A 26,284-nucleotide genomic window follows, 5' to 3' on the forward strand; every position below is an offset into this window, starting at 1 on the left:
CAGAGTTTGTAGAATTTTTCAGCATTTTACCATAGGAGTAAATGTGTCGAACACTCCCTCTCACTAGACTTGCCCCCTTCTGTAACATTTCATGTACATGTACTACACATGATGTCACTAGGAAATGCGGTCATTGGCGTCATTGACATGTCCACCATAAAAGCATCACGTGACGAGGGCTCGTCCAATCAGCACTCCCAAAGCTCACGGCAGGTGAGACTTGGTAGTGGACTTCTGTCAGACGACAGATGTGGATGACGTAATGTCCGTTCCGTGCGACGATCCGGCCCGACCTTGCGTGTGACTTTTATGTAAGCCTCTTGTCTTCTGGGAATCCCGGGTTTTGTCGCAGTTTGGTGTCCTTTGACTGGGCCGTAACTGAACTATTGAGGCGCACGTACAATGGGAGACAATGTGTGTGGGTGGGGCATAACCTTTCATCAACAATAACACCCGCAGGCAACTGCATCTCCAGGCATGCCCCATTTCTCGCGGAGAATTTGCTCCAATTGTTCATTCTGCGGGGCTCACCTTGACAGGCCTCTGACAGGGGAATAAAACAGGTGGGCGGGAAAACACAGGTCCTCCGCCGTCCGGCCGGGTTGTCCAAATACACACATCCTGCGCAGGTGGTTCGACATTGATGCAGGAATCACAAACACACGCTGTGTTAGTTCTGCCTCGGCCAGAATGCGATCGTGGTTCCAACAAAGGCTCCTTCACTGCTGTCTTTTTTGTGGAGGAGCTGCGCTTTACACACGCAGAATACCGCGCAATTGCGACGCGCGGCCGCCGTACTCCCACCCCCATTAGAGCGTCTGGGGTCAGCTGGGTTGAAAGGGAGACTGAGGAGCGTGATGAAAGGACAAGACATTAGTAAGGGGTGTCTGTAAAGCCAGCGTCGATTGTTTTCCTCTCCGGCCAAATGTACCACTTCAAGATAACACGCGCAGCACCTAACGCACCGCGTCGCATGGCTGCCAACCCCTTCAACTCCTTCCGAGCGCGTTTCAACAATCGGAACAATGGTTTCTCTCACTGCCGACCCGACGTGATCGATGAGAAGTTTGCCTCAAGTCGCGTGGCGATACTTCAGGCGTGGTTCAGATTAGGGCCAGCCTATACTCTCCAAGCAGAGGTCTAGACTTCGGCATAGCAATCTTTTTGACGTGTTTGTACACGTTTATCGGGCTCTCTTTTTTATTCTGGTATCATTTAGAAAATGGTAACTGATGGTAACTGCCTGGCCAATTGGACACTGACTGGCCAAATTTGATACTGTCCTTACAGCCACTAACAGATCTGCTTGCAGATTAGCCACGCAGTCACCGCGCTAGCCCACGGCGGCCAGACGTCTATTTTTGCCTTGCTGCTTTCTCTTGTCGGGCGCTCTAATTCGAGTCTAAAATAGAAAAGGGGGCTGCTTTGGTTATCACAACCGGGCCAGGTAATTGAACCAATGTGCAAACATTACGAGCAACAACAGATGGCAGAGCGATAGCAGAATCTCTGCTTGTTCTCTGCAATTATCCAGAACGTTAAGTGCTGCCATTTGGGAATGTTTTCTTGATCTTCGTTCCCCTTCAACGTGGAATACTTTTACCAAGACACAGCATGACTTACCTCTTTGAAACGAGGCATTTTGTGTGCGTTTGAAGGGTGAAGGACGACGCCATTGTCATGTCGTCCAACATTATTTATGAGGCTACTGACCCCTCATACGTACATGGTTCTGTCAGGAGTTACGCGCTATCTCTACTCCACACCTGTACATGATGACAAGCGCCCAGAAACACCTGATTAGATGACCTGGTTCCTGAAACCGATGGGCGTCGCCCTTTGGTCTTTTACTGTCGTGATTGGAGCTAGATATTACTGATAGTGGCGTCATGTTTTAATTCATGTACCATCCTGCATGGGTTTTGCACTGAGTGAACTGACTAACATCATAATATAATCTGTGTGTCCGTACATGACAACAGCTAAAGGAATGAGAACAAAACAACAGACTACATTTCAACAAGTGCGACATGACGGAACTGCGCTCATTGCGGTCTGCTTCAGTGAAAACCTCGGTCGGATCGCTCGCTGTGACTGCGAGCAGGAAATGCACTATATGACGGTACAGAGCACCAAACACTGCATGGCGTTGTGCTGTGTTTACTGTCGGCTATTTTTGACATAGTGCGTATATATGGTACGTCAGCATATCAGATAACACAAGTGAACAGGAAAGTCTGTCATGAGACACTAAGACATAACGTCACTAGAACACCACAAACACCTGTTCTCTTGTGGTACTGGTCACTTCACAGGACAATGCAAGAGTCCCACGGATATGGATCATAGAACTTGTCCGGCCCTTAAAGGTTAGGTTAAGGTCTCTCCGGTAGGTGTGATGACGTCCAGACATTTGATGTTTGCGGAGTGGCTCGTGTCGTAAGGAAATTAGAATGGAAAAGATAGAAGGAAGGGATCATCCAGTTCACTTGTCTTAAACTTGAAGGAATGTGCCAGTTTGTTCAACTAAGACACATTCGGTATATATATACTTATTTGTAGCTATTTAGATATTCATTCCATCCGGATCTTCAAACAATGTCGATGTCTCGACGTATTAGATTTTAGAGTTCAGTTTGGATGTTAGGCCTTCTGAGAAACCGTTTTCCTGGTCTGGGTGCCTTTAAGGAGATCGAACGGGACAGATTGAGAAGGTCGTGTTTGGAAGGACGGGAAGACCGGAAGCAAGAGGAGCTGTCGGCTGAGAGATGACGTGCCCAGGCCGTCACTCACTCTGCCCGACGTCGACAGAACTCTGCTACCTGGAGATGGGCTAATCTCCAAGCAGATCTTTCGGTGGCTGGAAAGGACACTATCAAATTGGCAAGACAGTATCATTGGCAGGGCTGCATCCAATAAACCACGAAAAATACCAGTACAAAAAGAAAACCCGATAAAAACGCCTAAAATGCGTCAAAAATCAATTGAAGCCTAAAGCTGTTCTTGAAGAGTAGGGATGACAGCCAAGATCCCATCCCTGAGATCAACACACAGGCGAGCCTTAAAGTGTTTATCCCCATCTGTATGTTCCACCAACAGTTCAGTACCCAGACGTGCACGTATTTTGACCTCGTATTTAGCAAACTCGTCAAAGAAAGTCAGTCTTTAGGTTATTTGTTTAGGGAAGAGAATCAGACAGTTGTCAGACGCAGGGCAGTGCACTATGACGGCCCCGGCCATGACGACTATTCCTAAGTGAGCCCGACGACAGAGGGAGTTTTACATCGCCCCACCATCCAGCCCCGCATTAAAGAAGCACTTCCAGCACTGATCCAAAACAATATCCGGTGTAACGACCCAAAATATACCCCTGGGTACGGTTTTGCTATTTTGGCCTGCACAAACACGAGGTCAGCGTCCTGGTGGCCAGGGCCGGAGGTTAATCCTTGATGGACAGCGCCAGAGCTGTCCTGGCAGTGAGGCCGAGACTTGTCACTAACCTGTCAGCGCTAAGTAATCGTCATCTTCCTACGACTCAGCACACGTCCTTCATGCCTTTTGCGCCCCGCATGCCTCTGTCAGCCCCGACCGGTGTTTTTTATTGTCGTTAACTCAGCCAGACTAGGAACGTATCATTCACCTGTCCGCACGACGTTTCTAGCACACGGCTGAAGGCTTGGTTCGGATCGTAGCGACTTCAAATATATGTCTAGAACAAGAAGAAATCTGTCATAAAGCAATGCACCTTATGCTAACCTAACCTAACTAACTAACTTGGAAGTCGTCAAAAGTTGTCAATGTATTTTGCACGGCATCTGAGCTTGCTTACTATCATAGTGGAAAAAGGATATGTCTTGTTGGATAAAGTGAGAGTTACTACACCAGGTTTAACTATATACGATCATCTACAGGTGGTGCCTGCGGTGTGATGTGCTCCAAAGTTACGGCAAGTTACCGTCGTGTTGAACTCCAACTGTTACAACATCGAAACCCGCTGTGAGCTTTGGATTTGATTTAGTTACTTCTAATCTTTTTTCTCTTGCTCCATCGGAGAGACCAAGAGGTCCTCTCACCGACACCGGAGTCGCTCCGTCTGCCAACCTCCTTACATTTCAGTCGTCAGAAAGCTCCCGGCACATGGGCCAAATTAGCAAGCCAACACCTGTAGGCTTTGCCAACCTTGACGGGAAGGGCAGTAACCTCGCCTGACTGCCAAGAACACAGGGTCCGGATTCTGACGCCGCGTGGGCCCCTCGCCTCGCCCTGTCTGTACGCGAGCTGTAGCTGTGTGGGTGGGCGAGGCACACCAGAAATCGACTTCGTCAACCCAAGTGGGTATGGCGGCTATGCCCTAGTGTAGATCACCAAATAAACAGTGGGTACCATTGTGAAAAACTATATATAAAGTATTATTTATTACCCAAGAGAGAAGCTGAATTTCTTAGCCTCACCCAGCACTCATGTACATCACCGTCACTCTATACACGGATGCATGTTTAGTTCCCTGTTCCGTATCCTCGGTCGTCTTTCAGTAGCTCATATCTGCGACTTCTCATCACTCGTTCAACGCTATCACAGGCGGGACGATAGGGAAGACACCCCAAGGTTCTCTGTACTGATGTACTGGGCTGGCGATCGGAAAAGGCCTCATCGGACAGAGCCAACCTAGGTCGTCAATGAAGAGACCAGGGCAAGGTCTTACTTCTGATGTCCAGATCTTTGAAACACAAACATATATGCTTTCTTAGAACATCTGTATCATTCAAGAGACCGGTCCAAGAAGACCGGTGACTAACTCGTACCCCGACTTCTGAATAGGTATTTTCTATTGTCCTCTTTTGACCTGCGTCACCCTGTGAAAAACATCGTCAATAGAAAGTAACGGACAACTTGCTTGTGTAACCACACTCAGTGTTTCCATTTGTTTCTCTTGGCCAGTCAACATTTCCGTTTCCTAATGGTGTTTTTAGTGCGAACTACAATAGCACTGAGACAACTTCTCCTCCAATTCTTACTGCGCACTTGAAGAAGGGGTGTATGTTGTGACTACGCCCAGCCTGTCTGTCGGAAATTGGACGGCCTCGCGTCTCTAGCTCCTCTAAATCCGATTACAGAGATGGCCTCCTCCTCTCTCCCGTCTCTCCTCTCCACGGGAGCGCATTTGCGCGCCAGCCAAAGCACACAGCAGGGTTCTAATTGAAATATTAGATGGCCGCAAAAGACTGAAGCTTGCAATAATGGTCATGATGACAGGGAGATGTAGAGATAATGGAATCTTGCCACAGGCATAGCTAAGACCCTTAGATTGTCATTTCAGATATGTATGACAAGTGTCACGATTGATTGCATACACGCGCACGCATACAGTACTTTTCGCCATCGTTGGGCTTGCTTGAAAGTTGATCTCCAAGCAGATCATACGGTGGCAATGCGGTATCCTTTGGCCAGAGGAGTGTCCATCTTTGGTGGCTAGCTATGGACACTCGTCTGGCCGATGGACACTGCCTCGCCACCGTATGATCTGCTTGGAGACTACTTGAATGTATCCTAGCTCGCACCAGGGGAAGAATGACTAATAGGGAAAGCAAACATCAAGTCATTTTTAGAAATCCCCTGCTTTCATTTTTGTTGTTTACTTTTTGCATTTGAAGCTGACAGACAGCTGTGCTGATGAATCATCATATAAAGCGGTTTAAAGCGGTTTCCGGCTTGCTGGAAGTCTGCGGTTCACCATGTATATGAACAAGACGGAGGTTTCCTCGGTATAGTGAAAAGCGCGCCAGCCTGTTCGATGTCAACTGTCCCTGTCCGGCACAATTGTGTCAATGAGCTTCTCTGGCTTCTCTGGCGCGCTTTTCACTATACTCATTCAAACCGAGGAAACCTCCGTCTTGTTCATATACATGGTGAACCGCAGACTTCCAGCAAGCCGGAAACCGCCTAAAACCGCTTTATATGATGATTCATCAACATAGCTTCCTGTACTTTGGAAGGAGAAGAATAGGAGTCATTCTTGGTAATCCATCTCCAAGCAGATTCTTGGGGGCAAGGGGAGTTTACACACATGACTATTGCCCACCTGTAACCATTACGAGTACGAAGGGGACATGGTGACTGCCTGGCCACTTTGATACTGCCTTGACCCCGAGTGAATCTACTTGAAGATAACATTCTCGTAGTGGTCTTAACTTATAAATATTCCAGTTCATCTACTGGCTACTCATCATCTTCATCATCATCGATGATACCACCAGATGTCATCTCTGGAAGCTGTATGGATCCTCTTGCTCCTCTGGCTACTAATGGACAAATTAGTCTGAAATCTAGATAAAGCTTAACGAAACCCGCACTAACGTTGAATACATATCACGTAACTTCAAATGAAAGTTAGATAAATATTCACAGGAGAGTGGTTCTGTTATTGGCCACGTACATATCGGACGATTAGCCCTTCTTATCTAGGTATGTTAATACTTGTTATCTGGATGTATGAAAAGCCACTTACCGACTGCCTGTGTTTTCATAGGGAAAATCATACTCCTGACTTTTGTAGATTCTTCAATTAAAGTATTCTTGTTTATAGTATTGTTTAACACTCGACTTGAACCAAGTACATGTTGGATAATGCAGGGTATCTAAATGTGTTATCCGTCATGGAAAGCGAATGGAGGATTAGAACGGGAAAGGTTGACCGCATTGCCAGAACTCTGCACTCCGCAGTGGACTAGGACGGTCGATGATATCTCCAGGTCAGGTTTGTAGATAAAACATAATTAAGAATGAAAAGGAAACCATCTGATAGTCGTGCGAAAGAGTCCTGTATAAGGTGTAGCCCGTCCACACGGTGACACATCATACAAGCGGCGGAAACTCGCCTCAAAACACCCCGAATTCTTGTCAATTACCGAGGTCTCTGGCGGGTTTTTATCCCGTTACGTTCCTCTCCATATTAGTTTATCTTCTACCCGAATGTTATAGATATTAATTAACGGCACCTGTATTAACACATGCCACGGGGGCCAGGCGCAGTGACAGTTGCCGTTTAGTGACTTCAACAGGTTAAGATTTAGATCAAACGGTCTGTTCACAAAATGAAGAAAATGAAAAAAAAAAAAAAAACAGAACAGAGAACTAAACATTTCCAGTACAATGTAGTCATCTCAATGTTGTGTCGTTGGAAGAAAATGTAATGCTTTGTCTTAAATCAAATGTATTGTATCATATTATAAGATATAATTCTTCATCGTCAATGCATTAAACGACTCTAAATGGGGAGGCGAGTTAGTGCATTGTGCCTTCTTGGCTCGAGTAAGGTTGATGTTTTGACGGTACGTACATGCATGATTCGACAAACATACAGCTTGTTTACAAGTTCGTCACGACCTTACAGCAGTAGTTCAATTGGTTCAGGATGTTGTTGATGGTACAGAGCGGTGGAGAGTCTGGCAGTTGGTATATGCTTGACCGGCCGACCCTGGTATTACTGAGACAGAATGATGAGATGTTCAAGGGAAAGGGGAGTAGCCTGGACCAATTGACCGCTAGACAGTACAGTTTGCCGCACTGTACTCTCTAGCGGACCAACTCCCCTGGCATGTTATCTCTGTATTTGGCCGATTTCTACTCTTTCTAGCCGCCTTCCGAAGCCTGTTAGAGGCTAGGAATAGCCTGGGTACCATCCTATTTCATGCCGGAGCTCCTACACTCGCTTCCCTAACAACTAGGCTAGGAGGGGTGTGGGTCTTCCAAATGGCAGCTCGAAGCAGATGAATCGGTCAAGTTTATTTTGCTGGTCCATTGAGGACTTTTCTACGTTTATACTGCTCTGTTCATCTAATGGTACACTTTTTCGAGGAGCGGGAGGGCAGTCCAAAGAAAGCAGTATAGCGCCACTAGAAAAAGCAGTAGAAGCACAAACTCTGTAAGACCTCGAAAGACTAACAAAATAACCATCTGACTAGAGACTACCACGAATGATCTTGCCTCTGCGGGTTAGCTGTTACCGTGTTTTCAGTCACAATAGTGCCTTCCCACTTATTTCCATGTATAGTGCTTGCTTGGACTGCACGTTTTTTCTGTGTGTATTTTCTTCGGCGTATTTTCGGAGTTTACTATTATTGTCCTTGTTATTGCTATTATAAAGTTGACCATAGTCTCAGCCTACCGGATCTGTAACACTATGAAGTAAAATACGTCCCTGCACTTGAATATACACGCTGTATAAGTTACTAACATAACGATGTGTACTGGTGCGTTCGTGGCCGCAGGTTCGTTAGAATCACTTAGCGTCTTGCAGAGTTGTATCATTGGCCAGGATCCAACACAGGAATATCACCCCTCCACTCCTGGAGACCCCTTGACTCGACGGAGGTCCGATTTCATAATTTTGTTGCTTCTTCTGAAAACATACAAGATGTCGGCCATCTGTCCAGACAAACAGGGTCTCGCGGAATCCCTTACAGATGTGCAAATGTGCTAATGATTTTCTTTGAAGTCACGTTCACTTATGATCTGGTGGAAAGTATCTTGTAACGGTTTCAGACCGTTTCCTTTCGCGCCTCTTCATATTTCCTTTGATCAGCACACATACGTATTGCATGATCAAGAACAATGATGTCCTTGGTATGAGCCGAAGGTGGTAATTTTTCTCGTGAATACATCCTGAATACACTGAGGTTTACCGAATATACTCTCCAAGCAGAGATTTCGGCTTCTGCCTATTTCTGGCATGTTTTAGGCGTTTTTGCTTGGCTTTACTGGTATCTTTCTTTACGCCAGCCAAACCTCGGGTTTACAAATGGTAACTATAACTGCCTGGCAAATGGATATTGCCAGGCCAATTTGATGCTGTCTTTGCAGCCACCAAAAGATCTGCTTGGAGATTAGACGTTTCATTGATTTTTATTAACTTGACGAAATATAAAGAACGTATTACTTTTTTGTTGCACCCCATACATACAGTCTTCACAGATGTACAGACTCAGAGGCTTTCCTCGGTAATTGCTGTTATTGCTGCTGCAGATGGAGCTAGAAGGACCCCGAGACATTCGGTTGCTATTATGAGTTACAAAACACGCATAACTATTTACAGTAACGTCGTGCATGCTCACCCAGCAGGAATGACCAACAGCGATACAAACTAGATCCCCACATTCCTCAGCCATCCGCAGGCCCACTGAGCTAGTCCAAATTAAATCAAAGCCAGTTGGACGACAAATGTTTTTTCTCTCCGACTGAAACAGCAACGTGGGAATAAGGGAAGGAATGCGGCCGAGACAAACGCAAACAAACGATTAATCAACATATTATTCGCTTTATTTACTTCAATATAGGATTAATTTGTACAAATTAACAAGACGGGGTACTGTCTTTGTCATACTTCGGTTGCAAAAACTGATAACATAATTAGGAGCACAACAACAGTGTTTGTCGCTGCTATCGTTATGTACCATGTGTATAAACTGTTCTTCATATGAAACTAAAACAATACTGACAACTATTTGTACGTATGCTTATGTTAAAAATGGTATTGTACTTAACAATCAGTCACATTAACTTTGCTTTCGACACAGATTAGCAAGCTCTTATACATTCCATTGCAGCGTCAGGGTATAAACTGTCTATAAAATTTCATGAGGGGAATAAATTGACTAAACTCTTATGCGGTCCTTCTCACAAAACGGTCACAGCCGTTTTCAACAAATACCTGCTAACACCTTTGCGAAATATATATTACTGCCTCATTGTCACTTCTCTCAAAACGATCCAAGTTGAAATAGCACAATATATCGTCCGTTTCCATAGGAAGTTCAGCATGTCCCCTCAAGTCCCCCTAGGTCTACATCAACACTGCCAAGTTTAAGAACACCCTGACGTCCACGCCACCTCCCGCTGTGTCAGTCGATTGAGTTTGAAGCTAGGTCTGTTTTATAATGAAAACAATGTCTTACCTCTCATATGATGTTATATACAGGACAAATATACAACTTTCTTACATCGCAGCCGGGAACGTATCAAGTTACCTAGTCTATTAAGTAGAAACAGGAGATAATCCCCTTGGAATTCACCGCTGTCTCATCCTGTCTCCTCACTAACGGGGGGTCAAAGGCCGCGCAGGGCCTGCTCCCCGACAATAATTTAAAAAGAGAACGGGCTCTTTCAATTCTTCCAGTCCTCTATCATCACTTTAGGACACACATGCTGCTAGTTTACTTCTTCGAGTCGAATAACTCGGTGTGATGGTTTGGGAGATAGGTAGAGACTTATCAGAAAAAGGTGTACATACAGTACGTTATGAAAATGTAGCCTGGGTGCCATCCTATTTGTACATGTATACCGTGGCTCCAATACTTGCTCCCTGAAAAATATTTTTGGGTGGAGAGTATGGGAGCCCGGTATACAAACATAAGATGGCACCCGGGCTATCTGGCCTCTGAAAAACAGAAGGCACCTGAGACTCTGAAACAGCTACTAGTACAAACAAGAGAGCGGGGAAGGTCGCTATGTGGGCGGACGGCGCAGGCGGATGTGCCGATCAGTCGTCGCTCCTGTAAAGTCCCCAATTCTCCGCTCTTATCGCCGCTTTGATGTTTCACCCACGTCCGACAAAGATAGACTGACTGCGAGTCGAAAATTAGGAAAGTTCGTAGCTCTTCAGTTTCGCCCCATTGACCGAGTCGGTGTTGTAGGGGTTGTTGTTGGTTTGGCGCGACGACTGGCTAGTTTCTTAGAAGTGACGGACACTCCTGGGTCTGGTCATCCTGCACTGACACCTGTCGCTATTTAATTAAGGCTACGTGGCTTACGGATTTCTGTAAATCAATGAACTGTGAGCCATATGGTGGCTTCAATGCATACACATAGGGCTCATTATCACAACTATGGGATTTGACACTGATCTATATCTCCAAAACTATTTAGCAACGCATAACCCGACATAAAAAGATACACGTTATGACCATAAGACTATTCTGTTCAGCAAGTTTGTGGCTATAGACTGTCTGGACGGCCTATGCAATGTGTATGAAGATAAATATGACAATTCTAAAAGACTCAACAAGTCGGTAGGATATAGATAATGATGCAAAGACCAATACTTCATGTTTTCACGGTGGAGTGACACCACCACTCACAGTCAAGTCGCTGGAAAGTCTCTAATTTTCGGTGTAGTTGTTGTACACGTTGTCGTCACTCATCTTGCGTCTTGCGACTGCCCTTGGAGACGGTCAGGTTCTTTCTTTGGCACTCTGTTTGGCACTTTGTTTGACACTGTATTGTGATTCAGAACATCAGTTGCCCCTGTCATCACGTATTGGTTAGATCGGTAGTTGTGCTTGGAAGTATCTGTTTTTCTCGACTAGAGTTCGTAACTTGAGCTTCGCCATGGGACTGAGAACTCCATTCTTGCGGATCGTGCATGTCGTCGTCAACTTGGACCAAATGTTCGGAGAATTTCGAAATTCGGCAAGAATATTCGTTGCATTCAGGGAATTGTCTGTTAGGAGTTGACAATAATACAGGAGAGCGAACTTGAACGTCCAAAGTAGTTGTTGCAACCCCCGACTGAGTCTCTCGCCAGATGCCAGCCTCTCATTCGGAGCAATGCACTCGCCTATCTATCTCTATTATTGAGGTCCTTTGTCGCATACTTTACTGCCTAGACGGTCGCTTCTGTTTTCTTCTGTTTCGTCTGCGCTGTTTCTTCTGCTTCTTCCTGTACCTGACAAGTCTCATGGCTCTGTTGGTCGGCAGGCGGGACGACTCGCCCATATTGCGCGGGACGAACTGGGCGGAGGCCCGGGACCTCTTGGTCCTGCGCCCGTTCCTGGGCTTCCCGTTCTTGTTCAGGGCCACGCAGAATTTCCTGGCCTCGGGACCCGAGTGTCCGTACAGGATGGACTCGTACACCTTGTACCCAGCCTTGTCCGTCCATTCCGTGAAGGCCGTCTCCTCGCCAATTTTGTCCTGTATTAAACGATATGAGAAGAGGGGGAAATGAGTTTTTTTTTTTAAATTGAGAGAAAAGAGACGTCCACTGATCACTTATATAATATGCAGACTTAGTTATTATGTGTTATCCTATGTTGGTGTCGTGAATCCGTATGTTCTGTTCGTGCCTGTATTTAGATGTACATGTAAGGTCAATACAATTCAGCAGTCCATAATGTTTGTTCGTTTATGTACTGCTGCCATGTTGACCATTGTTTGAATAAAAAATAATAAAGAATCATAAAGTAGATGTGAATATCAACATATGTATGTATGCATATCTTATCATGGCCGCGTATCACACTAGGAGTCTGTATGTTGGGGAGTTAGCTTTGCTCTGTTGTTCATGTATTTACGACTTTCGGGCCTTGAACTTTGAAACTTATTGATTGACAGCCAAGTTCGTGCCGTGCCCGTGGAGTTTGTCTGGTCGGCAGAGACGACTTTATCTAACCTCCACTTGACCGCCGCGCCCCCAAGGTTACAAGTGTCAGCGGCATTCCGACTGTACAACGACACTTCCGGTCCCATCAAACACCGCGGGCGTGTTTGGGACAAGAGCCACTAATCTCCAAGCAGATCCTACGGTGGCAAAGACAGTATCCATTGGCCAGAGATAGGCTAATGGACACTCCTCTGGACAATGGATACTGTCTTGCCACCATAGGATCTGCTTGGAGACAAGAACGACCACGTACTCGGGATAGTTTCCTATTCGCAGTTCTCAGTTCGTTGCCTGCCCAATACCCCGTACATGATGTGTATCAACACCAGTTGGATTGACATAAAAGTTGACTACAAATGATTAACCTCCTTGCTATCAAGGGCAGCTCACTAGTGTACGTACACATTGCAGATTTTATGATTTTCAGTACCTCTAAAATTTTACATGTTTCAATCTCACTGGTTGTAGATTATGTCGAGGAATGATTCTCGTACTTTGCAATTGACCACTGGGACCCAGGGCTGAATCCAGAAAGGAGACCACGGAAAAATCGACGTGTTGCTGCTCTAACGTGTCTGCTTACAAGATATGTTCAGTACCGGCGGAAACCTGAAATGTACTAGTGTAGTCGAAGACATTTCTGTAAAGTCACGTTCGCTCTTCTTTGTCGGTAAACGTCATTGACTAAGACTGTAGTTTGCCTTGTACGTGAAGTACAAAGCGGGAGCGACAAGAAGTAGGTAGGAGGGACGGCACGGGGTCGTATGCTTGAGGGACTGCACACATGGGAGGATCAACATTGCTCAATGGGAAACGATTGACGGAAGGCACCTTGCGCCGCACGTTTTAGAGGTCACATGTACCGTGATTCAGCGGACATTCCTGGGCTGAATGCTAATCTATAATCTTTACAACTGTGCCATCAACGCGTATACCGACACGTAGAGGTTGGATACAGCGTGTTTGCTACAGTTTGGGCAGGTTACACATGGTCACAAGTTTCCGTAAAAGCTGTCTTCAAACAAGATTTTCTTCTGGACCCAAAACGCGTGAAGCTCAAGACGAATCTTATTCGAGGGGGGGGGGTAGATATTGTCCATTTCGTCTTGCAATGGCACCTTCAACATTACGCCAATTAGCCTGGAAATACTCAGTTTTACTTCTCAACTAGTTGTCAGTTCCTATTCATTCGCCTCACTACTCCTGGCGGAAAGAAGTAGAGTGAGAGGCAGCTAGTCAGTCACGATGACTTTGTTGATTCCTGCTGAACGCTGTTGATGCGGAGGTTCCACCCGGGTTTGTTTACAAAATCCATCACGCAAATGAAAGTAAAATAGACGGAAAATAATCAACAAGCCATCTCTACAGACGATGCTGGAGCCTCGCAAAGCCGAGGGCAAATGTATGTCTTTGTACTGAGGAATGTTGTTGTAAGATAGCATCTAACTACTCAAACGGCCGCCGTTGTTTAGACGCGCGACTGTTGTCCTTCCTATACACTTGTTCAAAGACGTCCTATTGACCGACGTCAAGCCTTCTGACATCGCCCGTTTGTAGATGTTTGACTTGTGCTGCGTGCAAATTTGAATTCACTCGCGTCAAACTTCCGAGAGGCTTAAACATCACAAGACCATTAGCTGAACATCTCCGCCTTGTTGTTTGACACAGTTTTAAGGACCTCACAGTCAGTCTCCGTTGTTGACTAGGAGAGCATTCTGATAACGCGATATATACGGCATATACGGCATACCGCACAGAATAGCCATGTCAAAACGTCAAACTTTCAAATGGGTAAATCGACGCCGGAATTACAAAGTAGTAGTCAAGTTGTCCGTTTGTATATTTTCCTTTTTTGACTCACATAAACTGTAGAGGAAGACAGTACGTCATAGGGTGTCACAGAACTATGGCAAAACTGCGTAGAAAACCTACCGCATGGTAGAGAGGCCCGTAAGCATATCTGGTTACAAATACTATACTTGGAAAGCTTGGGGTTTTTTTTTTACATTCTATTGTCCTTTTTTATTGGTTTTCGTGTAGTATGTGGTTGGTCCTGTATGTCCTGAATATTTCACCCACCTGCGATACAGAAAATTTCTCCTCAAATGATGCTTCCCAGAGTAGTTTTACCCCCATAGTTAAGGCTAGTTTTTTTTAATGTCATGGCACATTAGAGACTCGCTTTTTCTTTCCTACATAAAAATCCCCACCACAAGCCCATCGTCATTTGTTGGGCCTGAGGAGAGACATGTGGTTGTGTGTGCACCGGGTCAGCCCAGACTTCAGTCTACCGCACACAACAGCAACAAATTACGACCTGTGCGGGCAAAGTTAGTGTAAACTTGGGTAAACAAGCTGAAAGGTAGCTTTAGCTCTCACAACAGATAAAGCCAAGCCTGGAACAATTGCCTCATGCCTTCACGTCCGCACCGCGGGGGCTACCGGCGTCCGTACACAGACGGGCTCCCAGTAGCCTCCACCAGGCATTTCTACGGGAATACGGATCGTAGAATTCGGCAAAAAAAAAGAAGAAGAGTAAAATTGGCCTAGGGAGTCCGGCCGCCGGAAGGTACTAGTAGTTTGCGCGGCCAGTCAAACCTGAAGGCGGCCAAACTCCCCTGGCAAATATTCTCCTATATGTAGCCAGCGTAGTTAGTCTGGTAGAGAGTAGGCTCCCAGTCCTGTTTTCTACCGTCTGTGGCGTTCGACGGACGGACCTGTGCCCTTGACACCGCCCTCACCTTTAAGCTCCGGAGCTGAAGCAAGCCAGCGTTAGTACCGAAGTTTCCGACATCGTACTTTTCCATTGATCTCCAAGCAGATGTTTTGGTGGCTACTCGTACAACACAGTGTCAACTTGGCAGGGCAGTATCCAATACGTCACCCGCGAAAAAATACCAACTTGTACAAAAATAAAAACCGATAAAAACGCCTAAATCACGTCAAGACTAAGACTTAGCCGAAGCCTAAACCTCTGCTTGGAGAGTTGAACTTCTCATATTAAAGCCCGTACATCAGGTCGGAGTGTTGCCTGTCTCGCCCTGGCCTCGTTCGAGTTGTTTGTGATGTCTGCCGGCCATACTTTAAACAATCAATGGATCGGGAGGTTACATACAAACAAACGCACGAAACATCAAAATAATACAGTGTAATTGTCTTTGGTGGTCGAAAGCATTTATCCTTGGCTCGCTTTCGCTAATCCGCTGTACAGGGAATCCGTTGACTGAAAAGAGGCACCTTGAATACTGGAGGAGATCCGATTTTTTGTGTGACAAGCTGAGAAAAGCTGCCATGAGGCGCCACTTCTGTTCAAAATCAAGACGACAGTGCAATGGGTTTGAAAAACAGGGTCTCTACTCCCAACATTTGACGGAATCCAAAGAGCAAATACCATCGTGGCAAGTATGAATGTGACGAACATCCGGTCCGTGTCAGTTGCAGACAGCTACAACAATGGCCAAATTTACGCCCCCTCTTCTGTGTTGATCTCAACAAGAAGTCGTATCTACGGGGTGACGTTATGCATCTTTCGTCACTTTTTCTGGCGACCGTGCGGTCATATATTTATGAGCATTGACTTTTTTTATTTTGATGAAAATCATCCCACAACCCCACCCCGCCCCCATAGCTTGTCTCTCAGATTGTATACATCAGATCCTAGCCTGTTTATCAATGAAAGTTCCCAACGTACCTCACGCACTGTAACACTGTAACACAGCCCACCCTTTTCTATAAAGTCGTGGATGTTTTTTTTTTCTTATTGTTTAAAGCCATCTTCAGACTGTACTTGGTGGCAGCGAGTTCCACTCTACGATAGTTCTTGGAAAGAATGAGTTTTTGAACACCTCAATCCTTGGTCGTCGTTTACAACTCGGGTACTTGAAGGCGTGACTACTTGTTCTTTTCTTCGCTGGTATTAAGTATAGTACATCCGCCAGTTTATTAGTTATTTTGTACATCATGCATAGTCTGGACAGCTAGACTGGGGCTAAACACACAATGAGTCAATTAGGAGATCGGTAAAAGATACTACAGTAACTGCTGCATGTATTAGTCAGCACAACGACCCGAACCTGTAGGTGACACCGGTCGTTCTGATTCGTGAGGGATTGCAGAACATCGCACCTCATCATCCCGGGTCGTTCAGCCGCCACCCCGGGTACCGGGGAACACATTACGGGCCCGGCATGCCGTGTGAAGGGCTCACGGTCCCGCGGCCTCGCCGTGTCGGAGCTGGCCTCTGAGTGATGCCTCATTAACCCCCTTGAAACAAAACGTAACCAATCTTATCAAAACAGGTTCAAGAGCGGGGCTAATACTGTGAGACGGGACGCCCGACAGATGACAGCCGCCAGGGGAAGAAAAAGCGCCCTTCTCAGGATAACCCAGACGTTTAAAAAGCCCTTCTGAGGCGACGTCTGCCCAAGCTCAACCGGGATGAAAACAAAACTTGTGACATTTTCTATCCGGGCCGGCAACAAAGAAGGCGACTTTGCAGTATTACCCTAACCTGGTGGTCTTTCCCAGCTGGCAGGTAACGGCAGATATACAGTCACGGAGAGATTTTCATCATGCTCAGTCAAGCCCAAACCCGCTCCCGACCTTGCCTCACGTCTAACAAGACGCACTTATCTGATGTTTCTAAACTCTCCTTCTCTAGGCTAGTGCGGCTTGGCCCTGCGGAATGTACAGATTGATTTGGGTCGGTTCAAACTGCTGGACCAACAAACCCAAATAAAGCCCAAATGCGCCATAACAAATAGAAGGCGGCCAAAAGAACCATAACAAATGCGGACCTCCACAGATTAAGACGATGTGATACAACTGATACGGATTAGGCACAATAGGAAATGATAACGCTCTGATTATTTTAGCTTTTATCATAAAGAAATGGACCAGTGAGACCCATGGGGCTACGTACAGCCACTTTGATCGGCCTGAAGAATCTATTGTACAAGCGTCCTTATCTGCAAATATTTGCGTTTTTCTTCGACAAATACAAAACGAGATCCACGTGTTTGGTTTTCCATCTGATCCATTTGTTTTATCTGGGTTCACCAAACGTACAAAACGATTCACGCGTCCTTTCAAGAATCCGTAACAACTTGTAAGCCCGGTTGGAGATGGGGGGAAGGTATGTTGTTGACGCAACCTTCCTCAATCTTAAGTATGGCCAATTCTTTGCGCCATAGGCTTAATTCGCGGTTTCTCTTCAGAAATTGTATTTAGCCATTCAGTATATAAAATGTTTATTGCAACAGAATTACACTCTTTATTACATGTAAAAACTAAAATCTGTTATTACGAAGGACAGTTTTCAGCGATTACGTTCGAATGTGACCAGTACTCAAAACTCCAACTCTAGTACAAAAACGAGCAGATGACTAATGTGTAAGACAGCTGTCAAGCGACTGGATAGATTTTCAACGTTCAAAGTCTAGCCAGTTTCTTGAGTAACAATTTTCTCGTGTATCTCATTACCTGGATGTCCAACCTTCATCGAGATAACTAAACGGTTCCTTCACCTGAGTCCCCCCCCCACGACCGCCATATGTAAAAACAGAGGATCTCCTTGATCCGCACAATGTACAGAGCTGTGATAACGTACAACGTGACGTTTCAATGGCCTCTACCAGCCTTTGGGTGCGGAAAAATGTACTCTCTAGTGGACCAACTCCCTCGGCATGTTATCTCTCTATTTGACCGATTTCTACTCTTTCCTACCGTCTCCCGAAGCCTGGATAGAGCTAGGCTAACAGAATACTGACACGTACATCCAGGCCACTGAAACCACCGATTCACGTCGAAAGAATCCTCACGATGCGAAGCACTCCAAACCCGGCCCACGGTAAGGACGGCATTTGGCGGAAAGGTGGCCTTTATCGTGCGGGAGAGACAGGGACACCGGCGATCCTGCTTTGACGTGTCTGCCACGGGAGGGAAGATGGATGGAAGCGGGATCGGGAGGACAAACTGAGCAATCAAAACACCGCAGGGTTCCAGGGAACTGACATTTGTCGCTGGAAGAAGTAACTGGTGGGGGGAAGAGGTGGATGGCAAATACTTGTTTGGGTCATAGTGACGATTCCGTACGTTTGCTGTTGAAAACTACACGAAGTCACTCCCGTGATACTAGAACTAAAGAGTATGTAGCTGGAAGGGGGAAGAGGGGCTGGCAAATTCTTCTGACGATTTCCTCTGTAGGTTTGCTGTTGAAAAAACTGTACGAAGTCATTCCCATGATGCTAGAACTAGCGAATACGTATGTAGGGTACAATGAATGAACGTGTGCACTCTTGACAACTTCATGGTTCCTCTAATAAGCTAAAACACATTGCTACACGTACTTTGCCCTTTAAAGTTTTTTTTTTCTGGGCGGATGCAGCTCAGGAGAGATTAGACGTAACTCACCCTGGTTTGTAAGAGGTGAGGAGATGGGCATGAGAAAACGTTAACCTTCATCTTGTGACAATAAAACACTAACAGCTTCCCTTTCGGCGTCGGTGCCACATGGTAGAAGTTAGAGATTAGGGTGTGTTTTAGATTAGGACTCTCGTCTTTCGCACGAGTATAGATTTGGACAGGTCTCTGTCTAATCTCCGCGCGTCCGGGAGACGTGTCCGTCAGCTAATCCCGCGCCTGGCACAGGTAAGGCAGGGAAGTCGTGTTTTTACATTCTACCCTTGGCCTGCTGCGGCGACAAACGCGCTTGTTATGAGGAGTGTAAAAAACGTGGACGACCGCTGACTCGTTAATCTGGAGATCTGGCGAGTATTTATAAAACACACTCGCCGAACACTCCGTGCCTGATGTGGACACTGCTGTGATTTAAGGGCGTTTGAGTATCCCTTCAGTTTGGCGACAAACAGCCCTTAACAACATTCCTTCCCTATCTCTTTCAGGTCGTCGTCCTCACTCAAAAACTTTTCAGAAGAAAGTTGGACTCAGTTGCCTGTATGTTTTTAACACCATGCAGGTGCAGTTGGCACATTTTCTCTCGAAATTAAGTACGTGTCCATCCTGCCATTGCACTTACAGACACATTGCATGGAAACTTGACATATACATGTATCTCCCGAGAAACTGCTTGATTCGTTGACTGTTTAGATAGATAACCAACATCGATCTGCGTATTGTTACATACACCAATCGTTATTACATTGCACAAGTCTCCATTGGGCTAATTAAACGTGTGATGTGGCTTAGTTTGGATCGTTTTTGTTTCGGTATTGTGGGTTTTTTAGTGGCACTTGCGAGAACCAATCATCTGCTTGGAGATTACTTCATGCGCGTCTATGCTGACTTACTTAATACGATTGTTTGGCAGAAATGTTTGACCAGTTGGTGGAAAGCAGATTATCGTTAGCCTCCGACAGGCTCTACGGATTGCTGGCAAAATAGCACAAATCGGCCAAACAAACTGAATTGCATGCAAGAGGGGACAAATCCACCTAGTATTCGGCTAACTCCTCTTGTATGCTGTTCAGTCTATTTGGCCGATTACTATTACGTACATGTACTTTTCCAGCAGCCTTGGGAACCTGGTAGAGGTTAGATTATTGTGCATAGAGGTCCCCCTAGTTGGAAAAATAGCAGAAATTGGCCAAACAAACTGACTGAATAACATAGCCAAAGGAGTTATCCATCTAGAGGCTACAATTTCTCTTATTTTTCCAGCACCCTGAGGGGCCTGGTCTAGGCTACACGTAGATTACTGTACCCACCGCGGCGTAGAGGTCTCCCTTGCTGTTCATGCCCAGGTACCTGCCGCTGAACACCGCCTTGATGCTCACCACGCTGCCCAGACCGGCCGGCCGGATCTCCATGATACCTGCAGGGTGCAAGGGAACGTTTTATACCACAACTCAAACCATTTCTAACTGATCACACAACTTGAAGCCTGGGTGCCAGGCTGATACAAACATGCCCCCAAGTTTTTACCACAGACACCCCCTCAGTAACCCTGAAACTAGTCTGGTATATCCATGATACTTGCAGGATACAAGGAAACGTTTAGCACAACTGGAACCATTTCTCAGTCACGCACCAAGAAAACTAGCTATAGCCTGGATGCAAGACTGTTGCCACGGCCAGTATACAGGCTATCTCTCCTCGGCTCCAGAGCACTGACAGCAGTCTAGCATCTCCCGAGTCATAGCTGGCGTGTACAAGGGAACGTTACAACAATCTCCTCAGACCCTGAGCAACTACGTAAGGGACTGGCCCTCACAACAGTCTAGCATCTCCATGATACCTGGAGGGTACGAGGGAACGTTACAACTTTAAAACCATTTCTCAGTCACACGCCGTGAAAACATAAACACATCAGTTATAGTAGGACTGACCCACATCCAGCGACTCCCACCTGGTCATCAAAGCAAAAATGCGCTCTTTAGATGACGAAGGGCCAGAGGTCAATTTTACAATCACACCTGCATTTTAAGGGCCCAAATGTGTTTCCCTGGCATCGCGTGGAGCAATGGTCAGAGCGGTTCAATGGCTCAGAACGAAGAGGTTCAGGGTTCGATCCCCTGACGGCGTTGTGCCCTTGGGATAGAAGACTTTCCTCCTTCCATGAACGGTAAAGTTACGTATACGCCCACAAGACTTGTAGTCTGTTTGAAGAGAGTCCTAAGATTGATGAGGACACTCACTGATTTTGGTTTTGCAAACGTGGCAAAAACTACACTTTTACCACTATTTGAAAGGGAGAAACAGTTACGATATTTCCTCCTAAGATCTGCTTGGAGCTGTTACACCCCGCACCGCCACCAGCCGAGCGGCAGGCTGGCAGCCCAGCCTGGGTCGTGGGCTGTGTGTTTAGCTTGCAGATTAACGACAAACCAGAAACAGCCCAACTAAGCTAACAATTACGAGCGAAAGGAATTTACTGGTATTAGAATGAAACGGGGGGATTTGGAGATTACTGACTTTTGACCCCACAGGTAGCCGCAGAGATAGCGGGCCGGACAATGGCTCACACACTCACTACTGCAGTTACACGTTAGCCAACAACAATCGGACAATGGCTGCAGGACCATCGCTTTGGTCAGCACACAGCACAACTCAGGGACTGGCGACGAACAAATAGCCTCTACAAGGCTTCGGAAGACGGCTGGAAAGAGTAAAAATCGTCCAAATAGAGAGAGAGCATGTCAGGGGAGTTGGTCTGCTGGAGAGAACAGTCAGTTTGCCGCTCCAAAATGTACTCTCTAGCGGACCAACTCCCTCGGCATGTTATCTCTCTATTTGACCGATTTCTACTCTTCCAGCCGCCTCCCGAAGCCTGGTAGACTGCTAACGAACAAAGGCCTGTATCTTGTATGTAAACCGACACACATGACATTGTAGTCACCGGCTCTGTAACGTGTACGTTTGAGGTTTTGTTTTCAATGAGAGAACAAGCTGCTGGGAGGTCGCCAACATCGACATCAGTCACACGGAGCAAAACTTCCTCCGTGAAATGAGTTTCAGACGTTCTATTTTAGTTCTGCCAGGGAGGTTAGAAAAGTCTTCCTGGTTCTGCCAGTCAAGTGAGGAACTCTTGCCAACATCGTCACAACCATTTCCTCCCTCCAACTTTTTCGGCATGAGAAGAAAAAGGGGGATAACAGTAGGAAAGCCAAAAATCATGAGTTTGAAAACGTAAACGGAATGATATGTGGATTGAGGCATTTTTTTTCTCTGACCAATCTAATCACGTTGTGTTTCCCGGATAGCCCGCTGCCTGCGGCCAGAATATTTGCCATGGCTGTCAACATTCTGCACATATGGTACCCAGAACCGGGCCGATCGTGTCAAACCGCTTCGTCTGACTAGCCTTATCAGTAAAAGAACAAAAGCTCGTGACTGCCTCTCCTAATCTTGACCGCGGCTTATGGACGACTTTCTCGTGGGAGGTGACAAGAAACGCCAGCTAATCATGTATATTGGCTGTATTGAATACTTGGCGAGACCATCAAAGTCGCATTAGTGGCTCGTTAATTTTTCGTTAATGGGCGTGAGGGCCTGCACAGGTCGTAAATCCTAACCCTAACAAGCGCTAATTATTCCGATTCAGACACTAAAGTCTGCGTTGGTGGGGGGAGGTCACCGAAGGCAGCCCTAACTAGCGCCACTCCGGGCTCGCTGTAAGAAGACACGAGCATCGTTCTGGGAGGTCAAGTGGCCTAGGAGTTTAATTATTAGCCTGAAAAATCCATAAGGTTTGTGTTTGGGCCTTGTTGTGGGTAATTCGGTCTCCGAGATGGTATTTTGGCCGGGCGGCTCTGGGGTCTGATCAATCAAGCAGCGCCTGTGGAGGACCGCGCGGGGAGCCTGGCATCCTCCTCTCTCAGCCTCATCAACACCGATTTTCCGCTGGGCGAGGAGAGACTGCCCGTGTCTGTCAACTGTCGTGTCCTCGCGACAACCAGGGGAGGGAGCCCGCAGAGACACGCCGGGATCGTCTGCAAGCCTGTTAATACGTCACCTGTCATCAGCTTTCGTCTAGATTCTCGATCTCGTCCTCCCGATCTGTGTAAGGTTGCCAAAACATCACTTTAAGATGTATTCTCGTCCCTTTGCTAGATGACTCCTAAATAGAAGGCCCGCCAAGACATGCTGAGATCGTCTGCAAGCCTGTTAATACGTCACTTGTCATCAGCTTTCGTCTAGATTTTCGACTTCGACCTCCCGATCTGTGTGTAAGGTTGCCAAACATCACTTCTTTTTGTGACGGGTCCTGGCTCCTTTGCCAGGTGATTTGATATCTGTGGAAGACTCCTAAAACAGAAAAGGTGACCAAATCAAAAGCACGTGGCGATCTTCCCCCCGTTTGGAGTGTTTTCAAAACAGTTCGCAGCCTTCAGAATCCGCCTTTGGTGTGTCTGAAATAGGGCCTTTTGTGGAACAGCTATTCTGGCTAAGTGTTTTCTGAAAACATGCGCACGCTCCACGGCAAGTCGACACCATTCTTCTGTGCAGGTAAAACAGTTCACGGGTTGGCAGTGTTTGGTTCGCCTCTTTACACGGCTACACCACCATGAATACAACAGGTCCCACCTAGCTTGAAATCAGAACCGTTAACCTGGGGTGTTCACAATGCACGGTTGACGTTGGCTCTGCCTTAATACGTTCTCAGACTTCTTTTGGGACCCCTGCCAAGCATTAATAGGATGTAAAAGCAAGGAACGTTGGGTTAGGAGCCTTCTCTCACAAAGTTTCAAAACATACAGACGTACGACCTTTCGGATTGAACCTCCTTGGAAATAAATAGAGTCTTATTCATCCCCCTGCCCCGCAAGGAACGTTGGGTTAGGAGCCAGCCTTCCGCTCGCAAACTTACAGACGTTCGACCTTTGTGTTCAAATCATCAAGGCAGATTGAACCTCCTTGGAAGTAGAGTCTTATTTCATTCCTCTGCCCCTCAAAACAATATTTGGCAACGAATCAGCTCTCTCAGGATGGAAACAAAGTAAACTTGGTAGTTGTGGCCTGACTGTAGACTGCACTGACAAGTGTTGCTGAAATATTTACGGCGTAACGAAAGTTTCGTATCTGGGTATTAATTCAGCACTTCCCCATCTGAGCGCTCGGCATGCCGACAGCGGTACACGAGAACATGTAAAGCCCTGGTACAGCGGAAGGACGGTGGCAGCTCTCGCTACCTGACACTGAGCAAAAACGGAAATTGTGATAACCTTGCGACGGACAGCTTCATTAGCGGAGAGAGGCGGGCGATCAGGAACAAGCGGACGGAAGGACTGAGAAGTTCGGCGGAGCGAGGACCGCTCTGCCACCGTTGGGAAGAACCAACATCCGACCCATCTCAGCCTCCGTCACAACCTATTAACCTGGGACCTTGATAGGGGGATGTAGGCTGTAGAGGGACCGGGCGCGAGTCAAGTGCTTGAGTGGACACGGCACAAAACAAGTCCTGTTCGCCGCGTGTCCCTCTCGATGGTCGGTGGATTTTGTGAAACGCGCGGTGGTCCGCCAGCCACCCGACCGGGGAGGGCGATGAAAGTGCAGAAAGGACCCGTAATGGACGACTTGTTGACAGACATTTTCTGGGTTTTACCACGAGGTCCTGTATGAAGGGGGGCAATCGCGCGCTGCACCTTGGGACAAAGAGATCCAAAAGGCGGGCTGACAGGTACAATACGCCCTGAATAGCCGCCAGAGATTTTTGTTGGCAGGTCTAGAAAGGGGTGCGTGGAGCCGCATTGTCTTCTTGTCAGGCCGGATTGAATAAGCCTTTGCGCCAGGTTTGTAGAGATATGGTCACCTGGAACTCTCCTGTGGAAGGAAAAACACCGCCCCGCGCAGAACAACACGGTTTACCTCACCCCGGGCGCCGAAAACACGCCAATAAATCCACCGCCTCGAGAGGGACTAAAAATAATTACCTTTAAATTACCCCCATCGTGCCCCAAACCACGCCGAGGCGACGCGGGTGAGCGCAAACGGTACACTCTGCGCGAGTTTGCGAACTGAGAGAGCGATCTGTACGGTACACAGCCCGTGTTTAGTTTGAACCTGTTTTATCAGGAGGCTGATCTTGTCCTTCTACAGGACCTTCAAAGCCCCGAGAGGTGTCGGTGTCGGCACCGTGTCCTGGCTAACAGATTCACAGATGGTACTGATTCACATTCTTCAACCGCTTCTCCTCCGATAACCATTTAGCATAACCTTTCCCCCGAGTTCCTTCGGCAGGCCCGAGCCCCGAGATACGGGACATCCAAGCCGGACCCCGACCTCCCCGAATGAAATATTTTTTAAGATAGCGAGGCGCTAAAGTTACAAAACTTAAGGAAGTTAGTTTAAGACAGGGATAGAAATATTTGGCGACATATCGCACGCGTGGCGTCATTTAAGTACAGCACAATATTTGATATCCTCGGACAATGGGGAGCAGCTATGAGACAGAAAAACAGCCAGAGGCAGCAATTTCGGTGGCGGCAAATCTTATTTGACAAATATGGTAAAGGCCCTTTTAGGCATACATTTGGTGACATGAAGTAAACGCTGATATTTATCACATATTGACATTAAGGAGCACTCGAGCCGCTGTGTTAGCAATTTCTGTTAGCCAAGCAAGCTGTTTGGGAACGGCAGGTAAAGGACTGCGACCGGCTGTGCGAACTTTGGAGAGGAGGAAACGTAACGGGCCGGGCGCTACTCACCCCACGGGCTCTCGTCCTGGCGGGTCCCGTTGATGGCTCCGTCGGGGAAAACCTGGAGGTGATATCCCGTCCGGCAGTACAACTGCACCACGCGAACCATCTGCCACCTCCGGGACAGGTTCTCCCAAAAGGCGAAGTTGTTCTCGGAGTCCCTGGGCCAGCGCTCCAGGTCGGCCTCCGTCCACAGGTTGTTCCCGGCCTCATCCTGCCGACGCCCCGACCAGGCCGCCGACGGCAGGCAGGCCGCCGCCGCCACCAGTAGAACAAGGCGAAAATCCATGTCGGCGCGCTACGTGTGTCACATGGATGCCACTAGGCTGTGGGTCTGGTAATAGTAGGGAGAGATCTCAGTCTAGTCGGAAGCTGGGTCTTTCCCCGGTCGGTACGGTACTAGTACTGCTGTACTGCTGCCGTGGTCGTAGCTAGTGGCACTGTGACGGGGGAGGTGTTTGCATTATGCTTATAAGCACATTGACAGGCGTTGGGCGTGACCCGGGTTACGTCGTTCACCAGAAATCGGAACCGCTTCCGGTGTCACCACCTCTCTCGTCGCAGAAGCCTCCCGTTAGCTCAGCTCTGGGCACAGGTACAAAGGTGGCCTTTGGAAGGGTTGGCGGGGAAAAAAAGGGCGTCCGACTAGTGCTCGGAAGTGAACTTTTTCCGTGTCGCGGTGGTTGTTTTTTTG

At 47.1% G+C, this 26,284-nt stretch overlaps 2 protein-coding genes across 2 annotated transcripts; one reads left to right on the forward strand and one right to left on the reverse strand.

Annotated features, from left to right (window-relative positions):
• Positions 1-925: 925 nt before the first annotated feature.
• LOC109472127 lies at positions 926-9,184 on the forward strand. The gene is made up of 3 exons (XM_019771704.1): positions 926-1,113; positions 1,412-1,447; positions 9,118-9,184. Exons 1-3 carry the CDS (start codon positions 926-928, stop codon positions 9,182-9,184), a joined length of 291 nt encoding a protein of 96 aa, XP_019627263.1.
• A 115-nt stretch (positions 9,185-9,299) lies between these two features.
• Positions 9,300-26,049, reverse strand: LOC109472316 (fibroblast growth factor 16-like). The gene is made up of 3 exons (XM_019772005.1): positions 25,600-26,049; positions 20,158-20,264; positions 9,300-11,964 (listed from the first exon to the last, which is right to left on the reverse strand). Exons 1-3 carry the CDS (start codon positions 25,877-25,879, stop codon positions 11,650-11,652), a joined length of 702 nt encoding a protein of 233 aa, XP_019627564.1. The 5' UTR covers positions 25,880-26,049; the 3' UTR covers positions 9,300-11,649.
• Positions 26,050-26,284: the final 235 nt, after the last annotated feature.

The sequence above is a fragment of the Branchiostoma belcheri genome, unplaced genomic scaffold (genome assembly GCF_001625305.1).
Source record: "Branchiostoma belcheri isolate BF01 breed outbred unplaced genomic scaffold, Haploidv18h27 scaffold27, whole genome shotgun sequence".
Classification (NCBI taxonomy): Eukaryota; Metazoa; Chordata; class Leptocardii; order Amphioxiformes; family Branchiostomatidae; genus Branchiostoma; species Branchiostoma belcheri.